The 17643-nt window shown below is 36.7% G+C and overlaps 1 protein-coding gene across 1 annotated transcript; it reads right to left on the reverse strand.

Moving 5' to 3' along the window:
* Nucleotides 1–949: 949 nt before the first annotated feature.
* Nucleotides 950–1843, reverse strand: LOC113337101 (dehydration-responsive element-binding protein 3-like). The gene has a single exon (XM_026582786.1). The coding sequence runs from the start codon at nucleotides 1841–1843 to the stop codon at nucleotides 950–952; it is 894 nt and encodes a 297-aa protein (XP_026438571.1).
* Between the last annotated feature and the right edge of the window lie 15800 nt (nucleotides 1844–17643).

Genomic DNA, 17643 nt, shown 5'->3' on the forward strand with positions numbered 1-17643 from the left:
TCCCATACAAATCCAGTTTCCACTATAATCCCATAGAAATCCAGTTTCCAATTTATAACAACCACCCATTTGAGTTTTGTGTCCCCCTGCTGCTGACCCAAACAAAAATCATCAGAAATCCAAAGCAAACAACAATTAGAGATTGTAAAATTAAGAGAGAGATAAATCTGTTTGAAATGCAGGAGTGAAGCTAGTAAGGATTGAACTGAAGCTTAATTCTTCTTCTACTTCTTTTCAAAACCCAAACCATTAAACCAACAACAACGGAAAAAAACTCTCAAAGAGTTAAACTTAAATGAATTCTACTGCCCCACTTACCAAATTTAGGTGAAATAATTAAGAGAGACGGGTAAGATATCTGTCTTTACCATGGCCATCCTAGCTTTTTAAGGCCACCCATGGTTAAGTGAGACTATGTTTAGCGAAGGAATAAAAAATGTCAAGATGGGGGTCTAAAGCAGATGTTCGAAATATGAGCAAAAATGTCAACACGAGCATTTTTGCAACAGAAAAAGCACATTAAGCAGGGTTATCTCTGCAGCATTAAGAGTTTGATCTCCGGACATAAAAAGTGCGAAGTGTCTGAAGTAGTTAGCAGTGCGTCCCTTTAACTGTTGGTGAAATGCATGCTTAAAACTTATAGAAAGTTCTGCAATAGCTTAGCTAAGCCTAAAGCTAAACTCTTATCAGTTTTGTCAAATAGCAGATGATACCTTATTTATCATATACTAGTACCATGGAACATTACAACCTCCCCCAAATTGTCATCAATCGGAAGGAGAAACAAAAAAAGCATACTTGATCCGGGGGGAAGCAAAATATGTGTTCCCCGAAAACATGCATCTTTCGAAAATTGATGCATTTTGCTACTAAAATTGATCAAACTAGCATGCAATAGCTTAAAACCTGCAGCACCTATAGAGAAAAATAAATAAATCCATAGGTGTCATCAGTATGCCCAACAATAATATGGGTCATCCGGGGCCGATAACCGACAAAACACGTCGTCCCCACTACCTTCGCCGCCACCACTAGTACCATGAGGAGCAATAGCATCTTCTAGCAATCCGTTTCCTCCTTGGCCCTCAATTGCCGCCACCACTGGTGAATAATATTTCTTCATGCCTGCATGACAATCTCGACCATAAAATTGATTAGAACCCAAACCATTGTTACAATTATTGCTATTGACATGCCAATTTTCAACCACGGACACTTCCATGGGTGATGGTGCTAAAACGTTATCTCCCTGACATAAAAGCATCAAATTTGCGTTCTCTACGGGCAATGCAGAAGACATATCAAGTGAATTACTTGACAATGCAGAGGACATATCAAGTGAGTTAGTTGGAAACGCTAAATTTGCATCCGCCGCAGGCAATGCACAAGGTATAACAAGTGAATTAATTGGTATCGCCGATGCCATTGTTGCAACATCACTACTAGTACTATTTGCATATTTTGAAGCCATAAGTTGTATTTGTGACCGTGTCAAATAATTTGGAAAATGATAACAAGAATCCGATACTGTTGGGGATGACGAAGATGACGAAGATCCATATGATGATAACAACATCTCTAATGCTGATCGATTTTGGGGAAAGTTTAAGCTGTAAAGTTCTCCAACACCACCTCCTCTCATGCAGAAAACAGCAGCATCATAAGCTTTAGCTGCTTTTTCAGCAGTCTCATATGAACCCAACCAAATCCTGTCTCTGCTCTTTGTTACTCTGATTTCAGATACCCATTTTCCCCATTTTCTCATTCTGACTCCTTTATAACCAGTGCCACCATTCTTACCCGTATTACCCCCATTCTTACTAGGACTGTTCTTGTTCACCATGATTGAAAAAGAAATTTTTATATTGATTTCTTCAGTTTTCTGAGTGATTTTCTTTAGTATTCTGAGTTTTTTTTTTGTTGATGTTTTTAACTGGTTTTCTGCAGTTTTGCTGATGTTTTTAACCGGTAATTTTGTTGTTGGATAAGGATTTACGTGTATATATGGTATTTATAGATTAATAGAAAAACAATTTGGTTAATCGTGGGTGCTTTGGATATATGACGCGTGCTTGTAAATATTTGGAAAAGATTTAGTTTGTACGTTTTCATAGATTTGGTCCATTTGGAACTCAAAAACATATTTGGTAGAGGCGTGGGTGATTAGGGGTTGTGACACGTGCGAGTTAGGTTAAATTTTGTTTGACAAGTGACGTGTAGTGTGTACATGGTTTATAAAGTGACGTGTCATAGCAATATGTCATCATAAAGATGGTCTCTAGAAGGATCCGATTTTGTTTGACTTGAAACCTATGTGTGTGACAGGGGGGATGTATGTTTGAATAGTAAGACGAACATGTGTCAGTACATGTGGATGTCCTGTGTTGACACGTAAGACTACGTTTTTGATCAATAAACAATCAAAAATTCGAAACTTATCAACTTTATAAGTACGAGATGATTATACCCACTTGGGGCCGGCAAGATTTGGTGTAATGGTCTTTTCGGTGAAATTTAATTTAGACCTATTGTGAAATGAATCCTTTGAGTAAAGCGTACCTATATTATTTACGTGAAACGTACTTCTGATTTGATAGCCTTGTTTATTTAAGTTACTTTTGGTGTTCATTGAATTAGGCTCTGTACTGTTTGTACCGTCATGGAGTTTGATTGAGTGAACCCAGAAGTAGCTCTTTTGGAGATTAGGGTGCGAAGATGATGCTGGCTTAATTTATTTTTAATTTTTTTATGAGAAAAAAAAAGATTATATTTATATTAAAACCGAAAAAAAGAAAAGAAAGGAGTTGAGGTTGATGGTATATCAGGATATGGTTCTTGAAAATTAGAGTTTGATTTAGTAAACACCATTGATGCAATTAGCGTTTTTGAAGATGCATTAAGGGCATTTATGCAAAGCTAACAATAAAATTCCAAGATAAATGAGTTTTGAGTAACGGTGGAATCAGCATGGGCCATGAAGACGTGATTTCTCGTGATATTTTGGTAAGATATATTTTTTACCTTATTTTTCATTTTCATTTTTCTTTAAATTAACTCTTAAGAGAATTTTATTTACATTTTTTACATGGTTTAGTGTTAGGGTAAGTGTGAACAGCTACAGTGATCTAGTCTACTAGATACTTGTGGACCGCCTTTCCTTTGGTCTACTTATTTCAAAAACAATTTCCCTTGGTATGGACCCTTCAGTCAGTGACCACTACTCCTACATGGGGTCACTTGTAGACCTTTAAGTTGGTCAAAGGAGGAAGCTCGAGATGGGTCAAAAAATTGTCCCATAAATCAACTACATAATTTCTTCTCCAACATGGCAAAAACTCTCAACTTTGATCACCGTCAAGTCCTCCTTTTTCGATACCGAGTTCTAGCCAATTACCAGAGAAAAAATACAAAACGAAGGGGACACGAGCTTTTTACCTCAGAAAATACATACTAGGAAACAAACTACCCTATGGTTTGTTCCGGTGGATGCCATGCCACACGTCATCCCATGCTACAAATGAATTATGAAGGTAAGATGAGAAGTTTGAGAATAGGTCGAAGACGGTGCACCGGATTTATTCGACGGGACTCGGCTCGAGGACTCCAACAGCAATAATATGATTCTCAGGATTGGCGTCCTACTGCCAATAAGAACTGGACATATTTTTGGTTGGAGGGTCATACGAGGCCATGACGAGACAAATCCTAAGTGTAGGTGCACATTGGGTCACAAGCATGAGGCATGATTTATGGTAAATGTATTATTGGTCACAAAACAGATTCTGATCACACAGTCGATTTGGGGTGTGAAATGAATTCTATACTAGGAAGCAGATTTTGGACCATGTTCCATGAGGTCCATTTTTAGTCACTGAGCAGATGTTAGCTCAGATGATGTCGTAAGGGAAGAAGCCCTGGCTGTGGCGAGTGTTCTTCAGATGATCGTAAAGGGCATGCATGCCGTTCATCATACGTGAAGAAGCCTTGACTATGGCGAATGTTTTTCAAAATGACTTGGCGTAAAGAGCAGGAACATCGCCCATCGGAATTTATAATCACGAGATAAATTTTTAGATCACAGTAACTGACTTTTCATTACAATTAGAACTTTCACGTGCCATATTTTTTTCGTGAACATGTCTTCACCGGCATAGTTCTTAACTTTCCGGTGGTGCAAACAGCCAAGATTAATATTGAGCAAGAATATGATCAAGCATACAAAAGTGATGTATCAGTGCCAGATGTCTCCGTGGGACATAGTAATATTTGTTTGAACTGAAGTATACGTGTACTAATTGACAGGTGGATGTATGCTTCAGAAGTGTGGACAAACAGGTGTCATACAAACTGACGTGTCGGTGCCAGATGTCATCGTAAAGATAGTCTTCAAAAGAATCCCATTTTGTTTGACTTGAAACCTACGTGTAGTGACAGGGGGATGTCTGTTTGACTAGTAAAGACGAACATGTGTCAGTACATGTGGATGTCTTCTGCTGACACGTAAGACTAACGTTTTTGATCGGAAAACAATCTGAAACTTATCATCTTTGTAAGTACGAGATGATTATACGGACTTGGGGCCGGCAAGATTTAGTGTAATCTGGTCAGGTGGATGAACAAGCGTCGCATCTTTTTACTTCACCTGTAATTTTTCATTAAAAAACAAAAAGGATCATCACATTAGCCTATCGGCTCCAAGAAAAAAATGCCGAGGACCAACTTTCCATTGGTATTGACCCTTGGGTGCTTCTACATGGGGTCACTTGTGGTCCCTTTAAGGTGATCAAAGTAGGAAGCTCGAGATGGGTCAAAAAGTTGTCCCAGAAATCAGCTACATAATTTCTTCACCAACATAGTAGAACTGTAGAAGCAAAAGTTCTCAACTTTGATCCCCGTCAACTCCTCCTTTTCCGATACTGAGTTCTGGCCAACTACCAGAGAAAATACAAAGCGAAGGGCACATGAGCATTTACCTCAGGAAATGCATTCCATGAAACAAACTATATATACAGACAGGGAGTCAAAACACCACGACACAGTGTGCATAAGACTTAACCACCACACTGCTGAATTGTATCTTTTTTCTTACAATTTAGTTTTGTTATCTACAGCGACTGACACCAGGAATTTAAGTTTGGGTGGGCTAAAAAAAAAAAATTCCCAGTAGACAAATCATTACTAGTTTACTACGGGAGGATCACTTTTCGGATGGACAAAATCTTTGGTAAATATGGATTACTGCCGTGTTGGTCCAGCGAAAGGACTATCGGAAAGAATCTTTAAACGACAGGGACATCGTATCGTTTAGATATTATCCTACAGATTAATGCTAACTACTCTACGAATGTTGTTGGCTCGTATGTACACTTTTTTAAAACATGAGAGTTCATAGTTCGTTACTTCATCACTTACACAAGTTTATATTGCCTCGCATAGCAATGTTTTTGCGAACTTCAGAAAGTGGTCGACAGTCACAATAACACCACTCAATCTAGTTTGTATTTAAAAGGCATATTGTGATCGAAGAACTGCGGGATGGAGTAATACAGATGCAATCGGAAACGATTAGTATTTCATTTTTTATATCAGTATTGTTCTAGCAGTACTTCTAGTTTTCAACTTATCCAATTAGTAACAGAAGTTCTCCAATTCCAACGTCTTGACCATGATATTTTCTTGTAACACAAAATTGGTTAAAAAGACCAAAATCAATAATTTCTGGGTGAAAAGGATATTTAGATTTGATACTGTTTAAATGGACAAAAATGTAAAAATAACCAGGATGTAAACAGTTTCATCCTACCCATTTTCAAATAATTTTTTTATTTTTAATTTACATCAGGATGCATCCAGTTTCATCCTTGCTATTTTTTAAGTTTAAGCTAGGATGAATCCAGTTTCATCCTTGCTATTTTTTTTTGGTGTCCATTTCACCCATACTAATTTTTACTCGTCCAATTGAACCATGTTTTAAAAGTATATGGACAAATGATCCATTTTCATTTTTGTAATTAATGGGCTAATTCAAGACTTACCCGGGCTAAAAAAATTTACTGACAAAATACAACGTCCAAAACAAGCTTTTACACATTTTGGGGTGGGATACAGCCTAGATAAGCCACCCCTACTACCGTCCTTAGTTATCTACACGAATATTTACTATTAATCTCCAATGTATACACAAACTTAAATGGCCACACCACTGTATGTATATATATATATCTTTTTTTCCTAATCAAATCATAAGTGGCCTTCTTATTTGAAATTTTGTCATTTATTAAGCATTAAGGATGTATATATACTACAATATTTATGCTACATTTACAAATGTAAAAGATTTTTACTCTTTTACATTGAAAATGGACTACAAAATCTTCATTTAACATATCATTCGATTCTTGAAAATGAAAAACGAATCTTTTGGCTTTTTTCTCATCACAGTTTTATTTTTCTTAGTTGACAAATACAAAAAGATATTCATTATAGTAGTATGTATTAATTAGAGGAGAAAATTGCGACTTTATAAAAAGGCCCTAAAATCAAGTTCGCACAAGGCCCTTTTCGACTCAAGATCGGCTCTGGGGATTATACTATGCTATAAAGAGAAGTGTGTGGTTTTTGTAAGTGTAATGAATTCTGTAAAAGAAATATGAGCAATTGTGTAACAACACAGAGCTCTTCACATGGTATCAGATACCCAAACACCATTAATGGAAGCTTCAAAAACTTCATCCTCTTTGAATAGTCATATTCCTTACCTTTAAACCTCCATCAAAACTGTCAAATTCAAACTTTCTTCCATAGAGATCACATATTGTACCTCTGTTACACAGTTACGACTTGTTTCGCTTTGTTGATGGATCTTATCAATGTCCAGTGAGATCTGTTCGTCAAGATCCCAATTCATCAACAACTACTGACGATCATCATGACTTTGTTCAAAATCCTATTTATTTGTATTAAATCAATCAAGGTCGGGCGATTTTATCCTGGTTGTTCTCTGCTTGTACTGAAGAAATACACTCTTAAGTTATTGATCGCACTTACACTCATGAAGTTTGGAATCGTTTGGAGAGTAATTATAATGCTACTACAAGATCTCGTTTTATGCAGTTCAAAACCGATTTGATCAAATTCAAGAAAGGATCTGATTCTACGCATTCCGATGAGGATCTTGTTCAATTGCTTGTTCAACTTTTTCAGATTAATCGTCCACTTTCCGATGAGGATCTTGTTTTTCATATACTTCAAAGCTTACTTCCAGAATTCAATGCTTTCGAGCCTTCTATTAACACTCATCAATTGAAGAATTTAAATCCAATTACTCCATCTGATCTTTTAGGTCTTCTCTTATCAGAAGAAACTCGTGTTCTTTCTAAATCTCATGTGGATCTGACAACTGCTTCTGCAAATGCTGTTCATCCATCCCAACACAATTCTAGTTCCTCTTCATCTTTTGAAATCTCTCATGTGAACAACTTTTCATGTATTTTTTCTCCTAATTAATCAAATTCATCTTGGGAATCTAATCCTTGTTGTGGTGGTGGTTATTATTGATCTAATTTTACAAGAGGAGGTCATAATTTTGCAAGAGGAGGACGTTTCAATTCAGGAGGTAGATCTAATTTTGGAGGTAGATTTCAGTCTAATGGCAGATTTCAATCTGGAGGTCGTTCTAATGGAAAATTTGGTAGAGGTTCTACAAATTTCTTTCCTCCTGTGAAGTATGACTATTATATTGAGTGTCAACTCTGTCGCAAGCCTGGACATCTTGCTAATGAGTGTAGATATAGATATTCTGGCACCGATTTTTTTGCAGCTCAAGCTTATAATGCATATTCTGATGATGGATACAATGAGTATTTAATGTTCATCAGTTTAGGAAGCCTGAGATGGGCCAAAGTGCTCTCAGTAAAAAACTACAGAAACATGTAAACTTGTAACTACTGGTCCTGAGAAGTCTTCTCTTCATAAAAAAAAGGTTTCTACAAAGAAACATATCGTCTATATATATAACTATTTAATGTTCATCAGTTTAGGAAGACTGAGATGGGCCGAAGTGGGCTCGATAAATAACTACAAAAACATGTAAACATGTAACTACTGGGTCCTAAGAAGTCTTCTTTTCATAAAAAAAATAATGGTATCTACAAAGAAACTTATCGTCTATACATATAGCTGTTTAAAGTTCATCAGTTTAGGAAGTCTGATATGGGTCTCTACAGAAAAATTTATCGTCTATACACATAACTATTTAAAGTTCATCATTTTAGGAAGTTTCAGATGGGTCGAAGTGGTCTCAGAAACTAACTTCTGAAATAGCTAAACTTGTAACTACCGGGTCCTGAGAAGTCTTCTTTTCATACAAAAAAATGTTTCTTTTTATAGAGATACTTATCGTCAATATATATATATATATATATATATATATATATATATATATATATATATATATATATATATATATATATACAACTATTTAATTGAAGTCCATTAGTTTAGAAATCCCGAGATGGGTCGAAGTGGTCTCGAAAACTAACGAGACAAAGCAGTAAACTTGTAATTACTTGGTCAGGAGAAATCTTCTTTTCAAAAAAGTAAAAATGGTCTTTACTGAGAAACTTATCGTCTATACATTTAATAATTTAAGGTCCATTAGTTTACCGATCCTGAGATGGGCCGAAGTGGTCTCAGAAACTAACTACAGAAACCGGTAAACTTATAACTACTGAGTCACGAGATCTACAGAGAAACTTATCACCTATATCTATATAACTATTTAAAGTTCATCATTTTAGGAAGCCTGAAATGGGCCGAAGTGGTCTCGTAAACTAACCACGGAAACAAGTAAACTTTCATCTACTGCGTCCTGGGAAGTCTTTTTTATCATTAAAAAATGGTCTTTACACAAACGTATCTTCTATACATATAACTGTTTATAGTTCATCGATATAGGAAACCTGATATTTGCCGAAGTTGTCTTGGAAAATAACTATAGAAACAGGTAAACTTGTAACTACTGTGTCTTGAGAAGTCTTCTTTTCATAAAAAAATGGTCTCTACAAAGAAATTTATCGTCTATGCATATAACTATTTGAATTCATCCGTTTAGGAAGCTTGAGATGGTCCGAAGTGGTCTCGGAAATTCACTACTGAAATAGGTTAACTTGTAACTATACATATAGCTAGTTAAAGTTCATCAGTTTAGGAAGCTTGAGATGGATCGAAGTGGTCTCAGAAATTAACTACTGAAACAGGTAAGCTTGTAACTACCGGGTCCAGGGAAGTCTTCTTTTCATAAAAAAGATGTTTTCTACGTAGAAACGTATCGCCAATATATATAACTATTTGACTAAAGTCCATTAGTTTAGGAAGCTTGAGATGGGCCGAATTGGTCTCGAAAACTAACCAGAGAAACAAGTATTAATTATAATTAATAATATTATTTCAGATGAATTTCTTCTGTGATGGTTAAAAGCTGAACAAAGCTCTCTTCCTAGAGCTTCTGACCCCACCGGAAAATATTTCGACCAATAATAATCTTTCGATTTTTACCACCACCAATTTTTGGTATTTTGACCCATTTGATTTTCTACCGTAAATCAAAAGGAATCCTAACCCTAATTCGATCCCCATCTCTTTCTTCTGCCTTATTTTTCTACGCTATTCTTTTCCTCCTTCCTTCTCTATTTTCCGTCCTCGATCTCTCTAATCCCTCCCGTCTCCTCAGCATACACGTTCTCCTGTTACTTTCATATGATTTCTTCTTTGTTCATAATTTTCTCCGGTTACTGATTTTTTTTTTTATTTTATTTGCAATCGTTGTTAATATGTTTTGTTCTATTCTGCTGGTACGATTTTTAATGAAACTGATACACAATAAATCTTATTCTTCATTGATCCATTCTCATTCATTAAAATTATTTTGTTCGAATTATTGATTTTGTTCTAACTATCTTACGTTGTGTTGTTTTTTGTTTTACAGGTGCGATGTTTACTCAAAAGGAATAAACAAAAAGAAATTTATTTTTTTGGTAAACCTAACCCTACTATCCAAGGGAAGTTACACTAATCCCTGATGTTTTTTCTTATTTTTGTTTCTGTTGCATGTGGTGTGGTTGCTGGTGGCGAGTTTTAACAAGTGCATGTATGATTTTTGTGGGAATGGCTGAGAGGGTAATTGTTCTTAACAGTAATACCAGCTGGCTTAATGTGCATTCACAAATGGAAAATGTAAAGAAGGGTTGGTTCGATTGGCCAAAGAGATTTATTTTAGTTTATGTTACAACTGTGATTTCGTTGCCCATTCAAAAAAAGAAATTCATTTGCTAATACTTTTTGTTTCAAAACTGTCTTCCTTTTTGCAGGTGTTACTTAAATCATTGACTATCGCAAGAAAAAGGAAGACAATGATTAAACGTACCGGAAGAATTTCCGTCTCTTCGCCTCAATGAGGTTTAAACGAAACGTGATGAAATTACATTGACACTCAGATGCCATTGTCTACCTCACAGTATGCTATGATTATGTTTTCACTTTTTAAGTGCCTTCGTCAAAAAAGAGAATAGTGCCTTGACTAAGTATATATGGACGAGAATTTTAGGAAAAATTACAGTATATCTGCATTTAACTTTATAGGAAATGTAGTACTGTTTATCTGTTATCATTATAGTTTTCAGTTGTGCGTAGCAGATCACGGTACGCTTTCCAAAACTGTGTTCCTTTTTGCAGGGGTTAGTATTTCCATCTCTTCTGACAAAGTCCAGATGTCCCATCCCGTTAGGTATGTTCTAATTTTTCATGATTGATCTATTCCTTTCTTGGTATTCTTTTTTTGACGTGAATTTATTCATCGATGTATTTCGTTCTTGCTATTTTTTCACAGAAATTTTATTGTTGATAGGATTTCCATAAAATATACATATTTTATATAAATATCTTTTTATTTCAATCTCTTTATGGCTTGATAGAACCTGCAAACAATACGTTTGTGCAATCATCATGTATTGTTGTTTCATGTGATTTAATTTCCATGATGGTCGTGGATGATATAATGATTCTGTAATTTGGGTAATCTGCTTGGTTATTTTGTCATTGGATTGGTTTGTTCGATATAACGATAAAATGACAGGTTGGTGCAAAGGCTATGCATCAGTATCACTTAGTTTTTCGTGGGCTGGAGCAAGTATTAGTGGGATCCCTCCTTGCAAGGTACATCTGCTTATCCATCTCTCTAACTCTCTTTTCCACTAGGAAATTATTGTAATTAATTAGAATCGATAATTCAGTGTTTGGTTCAAAGCATTTCATTTATTGCTAACCCTGATAAAAGTACCAGTGGAAATAAACTCAATGATTAGTAATGATTACTGGTCGAAGAAACTAAATGAGCCATATTAAATCATTTCAGTAGAAGATCATATTTTTATGCTGGTGTCATTTAAGTTAACTATGAACGCAACAATTTTGTAGTAAATATCCACACTCTTAGCAAGTCTAATATTCAAGTTTCAAATAATCAACCAAAATTTTCAGGTTTTCATCTTAATATGAGCAAAAACATTATAGTACGCATGTGACTATTATTCTGGTGACGTAAGAAGCAAATGCGGAACCACAAACTGGAAATTTGTTAATTTATTTCAGGATCAGGATGTGGATTGACTACAAAGTGTCTGCACCAGTGCGGATAGACTTAAATTATGAGAATCAAGATACTATGTGATATTGGAATCTCAAGTGAACTAGAGTTTCCACTATTACATCGCTTCTAGGTTTCTCAAATTAGCTGAATGATTAGTACCTGAGCCTTCCGGTGGAAAGTTTGCGTATCATGCAAGTTTACTGATTTAGATATATGTATGGTATGTTCTCATGAGAGTGTGAATTTTGGTCTGTTTGCATTTTGGTTTTGGTGGAGAAGAACACCAGGTAAAATCTATGCTGAGTAGGGATGAATTGAATTGGAGACTAAGATAACATACATAGGTACGAATTCATATGTACTCATTCAGTATTTTATCTTTTGTTTCTTATAAAGGATATTGACATGTTAATTTTCTTTTATACTCCCTCCGTTTCTAATTAGTTGAGCCATTTGTAGTTTGCACAATTATTAAGGCAAGGAAAGAAGGAGAGTATATTTAAGTAATTTTTACAAGTATGTCCTTATGGATAATAATTTGTAAAACTTTAAAATAATTTATCTGTTAAACTATACCACGATTTTTCGTAAATTTTATACTGTTGAAAAGCATTTTAAAACGCATACTTAACAAATATAAACATGACTATCAAATTATATATATTTCTTATAGTAACAATAATGAATTAAAAGGGTAGTTTCAGAAATATCCCCTTGATTATTAAAATGGCTCATCTATTTGTGGGACAAAATTTAAAACCAAATAGTTCAACTAATTAGGGACGGAGGGGATATAATATATAACTAGGCCCATGCAGAGCACGAGCGTAAGACCTAGTAATTGTAATTACTAGGTCCTGGGAAGTCTTCTTTTCAAAAAAAAAGGCCTTTACTGACAAACTTATCGTCTATATATATAACTATTTGAAGTTCATCATTTTAGCGAGCCTGCGATGGGCTGAAATGGTCTCGGAAACTAACTATAGAAACAGGTAAATTTGTGACTACTGGGTCACGGGATCTAAAGAGAAACTTATCGTCTCTCTCTATATAACTATTTATAGTTCATCTCTTTAGGAAGCCTAAAATGGGTCGAAGTGGTCTCGTAAACTGACTACAGAAACAGGTAAACATTCAGCTACTGGGTCTGCGAAGTCTTTTATCATAAGAAAAAATGGTCTCTTCAAATAAACTTATCGTTTATACATATTACTATTTAAAGTTCATCAGTTTAGGAAGCCTAAAATGGTCGGAAGTGGTCTCGGAAAATAACTACAGAAACAGGTAAACTTGTAACTACTAGGTCCTCACAAGTCTTCTTGTCATAATAATAAAAAAATGGTCTCTACCGAGAAACTTATTGTCTATACATATAACTATTTAGAGTTCACAGTTTAGGAAGCCTAAGATGAGCCGAAGTGGTCTTGGAAACTAACTAAGCTATATGCATAAACATGTAAACTTGAAACTACTGAGTATCGGGAAGTCTTCTTTCTAGAAAAACAAAAATGGTCTCTACCGAGAAACTTATCGTCTATACATGTAACTATTTAAAGTTCTTCGGAGTAGGAGACTGAGATGGGTCGATTTTTGGATAAAAATGTGGATTCTAATTTGTGGCATACTCTGAGTGACTGAGTCGCCGAGGAAGCTTTTGCACTACAGTGATTGGTTTTTAATTAAACCAGGAAGCCAGATATTTACCGAAATTGTCCCAAGAAATACATAGTTTCGCAAACAAAAATCTAAATTTTATTAACTGCTTGAAGTCCAGAAAATCATCTGTTTAAATTTCTAAGCGCCACCAAATACAGCTTTAGCTTTCTACACGGAGGCAGATTTTTTTCTTTTTGTTGCAGCAACTAAAACTTTCCGGAATTCTGATACAATAAGAACGAAAAAAACGAACATTTAAACTAACCAAAAAAGATTGCAGATATCCGATCACTATGACGACGCTGCACATCTTATTCTTCACAACACTACTAGGTAAAAATTACCAAGGATCATTCGCTACCGCTTCGAATTCACTGTAGCTCATTGAATGTACTGCTAATTCTGAAACTTTCACAAGTTCATCTAGCCGAGAAATCATAAAGGATACCTTCATGCCAAGCTGTTCAAACGCTTCCAAACTATTTCTCCATGCTGTCAACTCCCCCTTACAGGTATGGCTAAGTTGGCAAGACGTAATGGCATCAGCAATGTTTACAGTTTCAGATATCATACCCGTAACTAATGTAAAATTGAGACCGGGCAGAAGATTTGCATGAAGGGACGAGTTCTGGCTGCGGCAGAGATTGTAATATTTAGTTGTGACATGCTCGGGGATTTTACGACCTCCAACTAAATTGTTTCCGACTGTTGTGAAGTTCTCAAAATTGATGCCTTCAAACTCAACAGCTGAAGCTACCACCTCATTGTTATTATCAGGTTGCTCACTAAGCGGAAATGGGGGGATCCCTTGTTCATCGCAGTCTTGAATAACAGCTGAAGCAACACGCCGTTGGCGTTTCTTGGAAAGATTTTCAGTAATGGCTGAAGCTTACCTTCAGTAATGGCTGATTGGAGACACCTTTGGCGTTTCACGTTAGGTTTTATCCCCGGCTTCAAATTCTTAACAGCATCGCCTAATTCACAAACGAAGTGTTAGTAACTGAAACTACACCATTTTAATGTTGCACAGAAACTGAAAAATCAGAATGACAGACCCGACAGAGATACCTTGAGATTTATTCACCGTTGGAGCATTTACCGTTAGAAGGTCACGAGCAGCATCTGCTCCGCCTTCTTCCCTTACAATGTGAATCTTGAATTTACTAACGTCGACTAATTCGAAAACCACTGCATCCCCCTCTTTCAGATGGCGAGCCTTGGCAAACCCTTGCCAGCCACCACTCAGTCCACAATTTCTAGGAAGGTAGGATATTTCATTAAATTCAATGCCTTCTTCATCCACCAGGGTCATCAAAATGTCAACTTTTGACATAAAAGATTTACAGAATTTCGAGGGAATCCCCTGTTAACAAAAAAAGTAAAAAATAAATAAATGCCAGAAATCTATAGAAATTTAGAATAAAGCTAGAAGATGATATTTGGGTGAAATACTTCCACACTTGAAACTGTGGAGTTGAGTTCTTATTTATACTTGAAAGGTACTGCTAAGCAGTTACATAAGTTGTTACAGACTCTAACAATCTATGACTTCTACAAATTCAAGACTCTACGCAAAACAGACCCTAAATATAGTTTTAGAAAACTTCATAGTTGGTTGCTCTGACTGACTCAATGAGACCCGGTGATAGTGCTTATCTTGTTACTGTTAACAAGATGCAGATGACTCAGTTTGCTTACTAACACCCTCCCTCAAGTTGAACTGGAGTTTACGGATGTTCAATTTGTCACATAGAAGTTGATACCTAGAGGAAGGCAGGCCTTTAGTAAATAAGTCAGCTATTTGATCCCTTGAACTAATGAAGTGAACCTGAAGTTGTTTAGCTGCCACTCGTTCACGAACAAAGTGATAGTCGATCTCAATATGCTTTGTCCTTGCGTGGAAGATAGGGTTTGCTGTCACATAAGTTGCTCCCAGATTGTCAGACCATAAGGAAGGTACAGGTGTATGAATTCCTAATTCCCGTAACAGAGAATGAATCCAGATAAGTTCTGAAGTTGCAATAGCAATGCCACGATACTCAGATTCTGTGCTTGGCTTTGAAACAGTCTTCTGTTTCCTGACACTCCAAGAAATAAGATTACCCCAAAATAGATACAGTAGCCACTAGTGGATCGCCGATCATCTAAATTCCCTGCCCAATCTGCATCTGAATAGGCATTGAGCGAATAGTTCAAGGCTAGTGAGAAGAACAAGCCGTAGTCGATTGTCTGCTTCAAATAACGCAAGATACGTTTAACTAAATCCCAGTGCTCCAAATATGGCTCATGCATAAATTGACAGGCCTTGTTAACATCCACTTCTATGTCAGTCCGTGTGATGTGCAGATATTGCAAAGCCCCCACAACACTTCTGTAAAAAGTGGGATCTGCAAACAACTCAGCACCTTGTCGACGAACTTGGAGGTTTGCAGCCAGCGGAGTGCAAACCGGCTTAACCTCATCTAGTTTAGTGCGATGTAGTAAGTCTGAGATGTATTTCCGTTGGGAAAGCACTAGTTTGTTACCTTGATGTAAAACTTCAACACCCAGGAAATAAGAAAGAGATCCCATGTCTTTAACATCAAATGCAGTGCCTAAATCAGTCACCAGTTGATCTATCAACTTAGATGCAGAGCCTGTCACAATGATATCATCAACATATATCAACACATATGTAGTTGAGCCACCAGAAATTCTGATGAAAAGAGATGAGTCTGCCACTGACGCCTTGAACCCTAACTGGAGAAGATGACTGCTGAGACGAGAAAACCATGCACGCGGTGCCTGTTTGAGGCCATACAAGGATTTATGGAGCTTGCAGACGTGATCAGGGAAGTTGGGATCGACATAGCCAGCAGGCTACTTCATGTATACTTCCTCCTCCAAGACACGATGTAAAAATGCGTTCTCAACATCAAGTTGACGCAACTGCCAGCCATTCATCACTGCAAGTGATAGAACTAGTCTGATAGTGCATGGTTTGATTACCGGTGAGAAAGTTTCACCATAATCTACTCCCTCTTGCTGTGTAAATCCTTTAGCAACCAAGCGTGCTTTATGGCGTTGTATAGTACCATCATGGTTTCTCTTAATCCGATAGACCCACTTAGACCCCACTACATTCATGCAAGACTCAAACTTTACGAGTGAGTAAGTGCCATTACGTATCAGTGCATTTACCTGATTGTCCATTGTTTCTCTCCATTCAGGTATTTTGCAAGCTTTAGAGTAGCACGTCGGCTCCATAAAATCTTCGTCATGCAGAGGATACTTAGTTGCGGCAAGACACAATTTCTGAATTGGTTTGGTAATGCCTGATTTAGCACGTGTTACCATCATGTGACCTTGTTGCACTTGTTGTAGAGTAGGTTGAATCTCATAAACAACATGAGCAGTAGACAAGGAATTAATTGCTGACTCTGCTGAAGCAGCCGGAGAAAACTCTGGAGAATCTGGAGCATATGCCTGAGACTGCAGCTCTAATGCTGGTGACAGCGGCTGCTGTAGCTGAACAGGAGGTGATGGACTGAAAACAGAAGAGCCAAGGATATCTGTGCTTGTTGCAGTAATTGGCTGACAAACGTCAAGAGCTTGCTGCTGTCGAGGAGAGAATGGGAATGTGGTTTCTTCAAATCTCACGTGGCGTGAAATATACTGCCTATTGGTTGGCAGATGGAGGCAAATATAGCCTTTATTTGCTGCACTGTACCCTAAAAATACACAAGGAAGTGACCTGGGTTCTAATTTGTTTGCATTGTATGGCCGGAGACAGGGATAAGCTAAGCAACCAAACACTCTTAAAAAGGTATAATCTGGTTTCTTATTGTACAACAACTCAAGAGGTGTTTTTGAATCTGTTTTAGATTTAGGTACCCTATTGATAAGATAACAAGCAGTTGTAAAGGCTTCTGACCAAAATTCTTCTGGCAAGTGAGCATGAAATAGAAGTGCTAGACCACTTTCTGTTACATGCCTTATACGACGCTCTGCAAGATCATTCTGAGCTGAGGTGTTAGTGCTTATCTTGTTATTGTTAACAAGATGCAGCTGACTCAGTTTGCTTACTAACAAATAAGACAATGGGATAACCATACCATCCAGTAACCTCCTCCAACATGCGAAGGAAGCATAACTCTCACCAAACTTGGTATTGCAGGGTCTAAACTCATTTGAATTTCTTCGGCTCGCTTTTCCGCTGATAATGATAATGTAGCTTCTCCCATCTCAATCAAGGTGCCTGATTTCCGAATCTAAAAGTTATAATGCATCAGTGGATGAACCAGAATTTCTGGTTGGGTGCTCAATACATAAAAAAAAAAAAAAAAGTTGTGTATCTTAAATGG

This window comes from Papaver somniferum, unplaced genomic scaffold (genome assembly GCF_003573695.1).
Source record: "Papaver somniferum cultivar HN1 unplaced genomic scaffold, ASM357369v1 unplaced-scaffold_158, whole genome shotgun sequence".
Taxonomy (NCBI): Eukaryota; Viridiplantae; Streptophyta; class Magnoliopsida; order Ranunculales; family Papaveraceae; genus Papaver; species Papaver somniferum.

Bases quoted from the DNA above. Each gene is read 5' to 3' on its own strand.
- LOC113337101 (XM_026582786.1), bottom strand. From the start codon at position 1,843: ATGGTGAACAAGAACAGTCCTAGTAAGAATGGGGGTAATACGGGTAAG.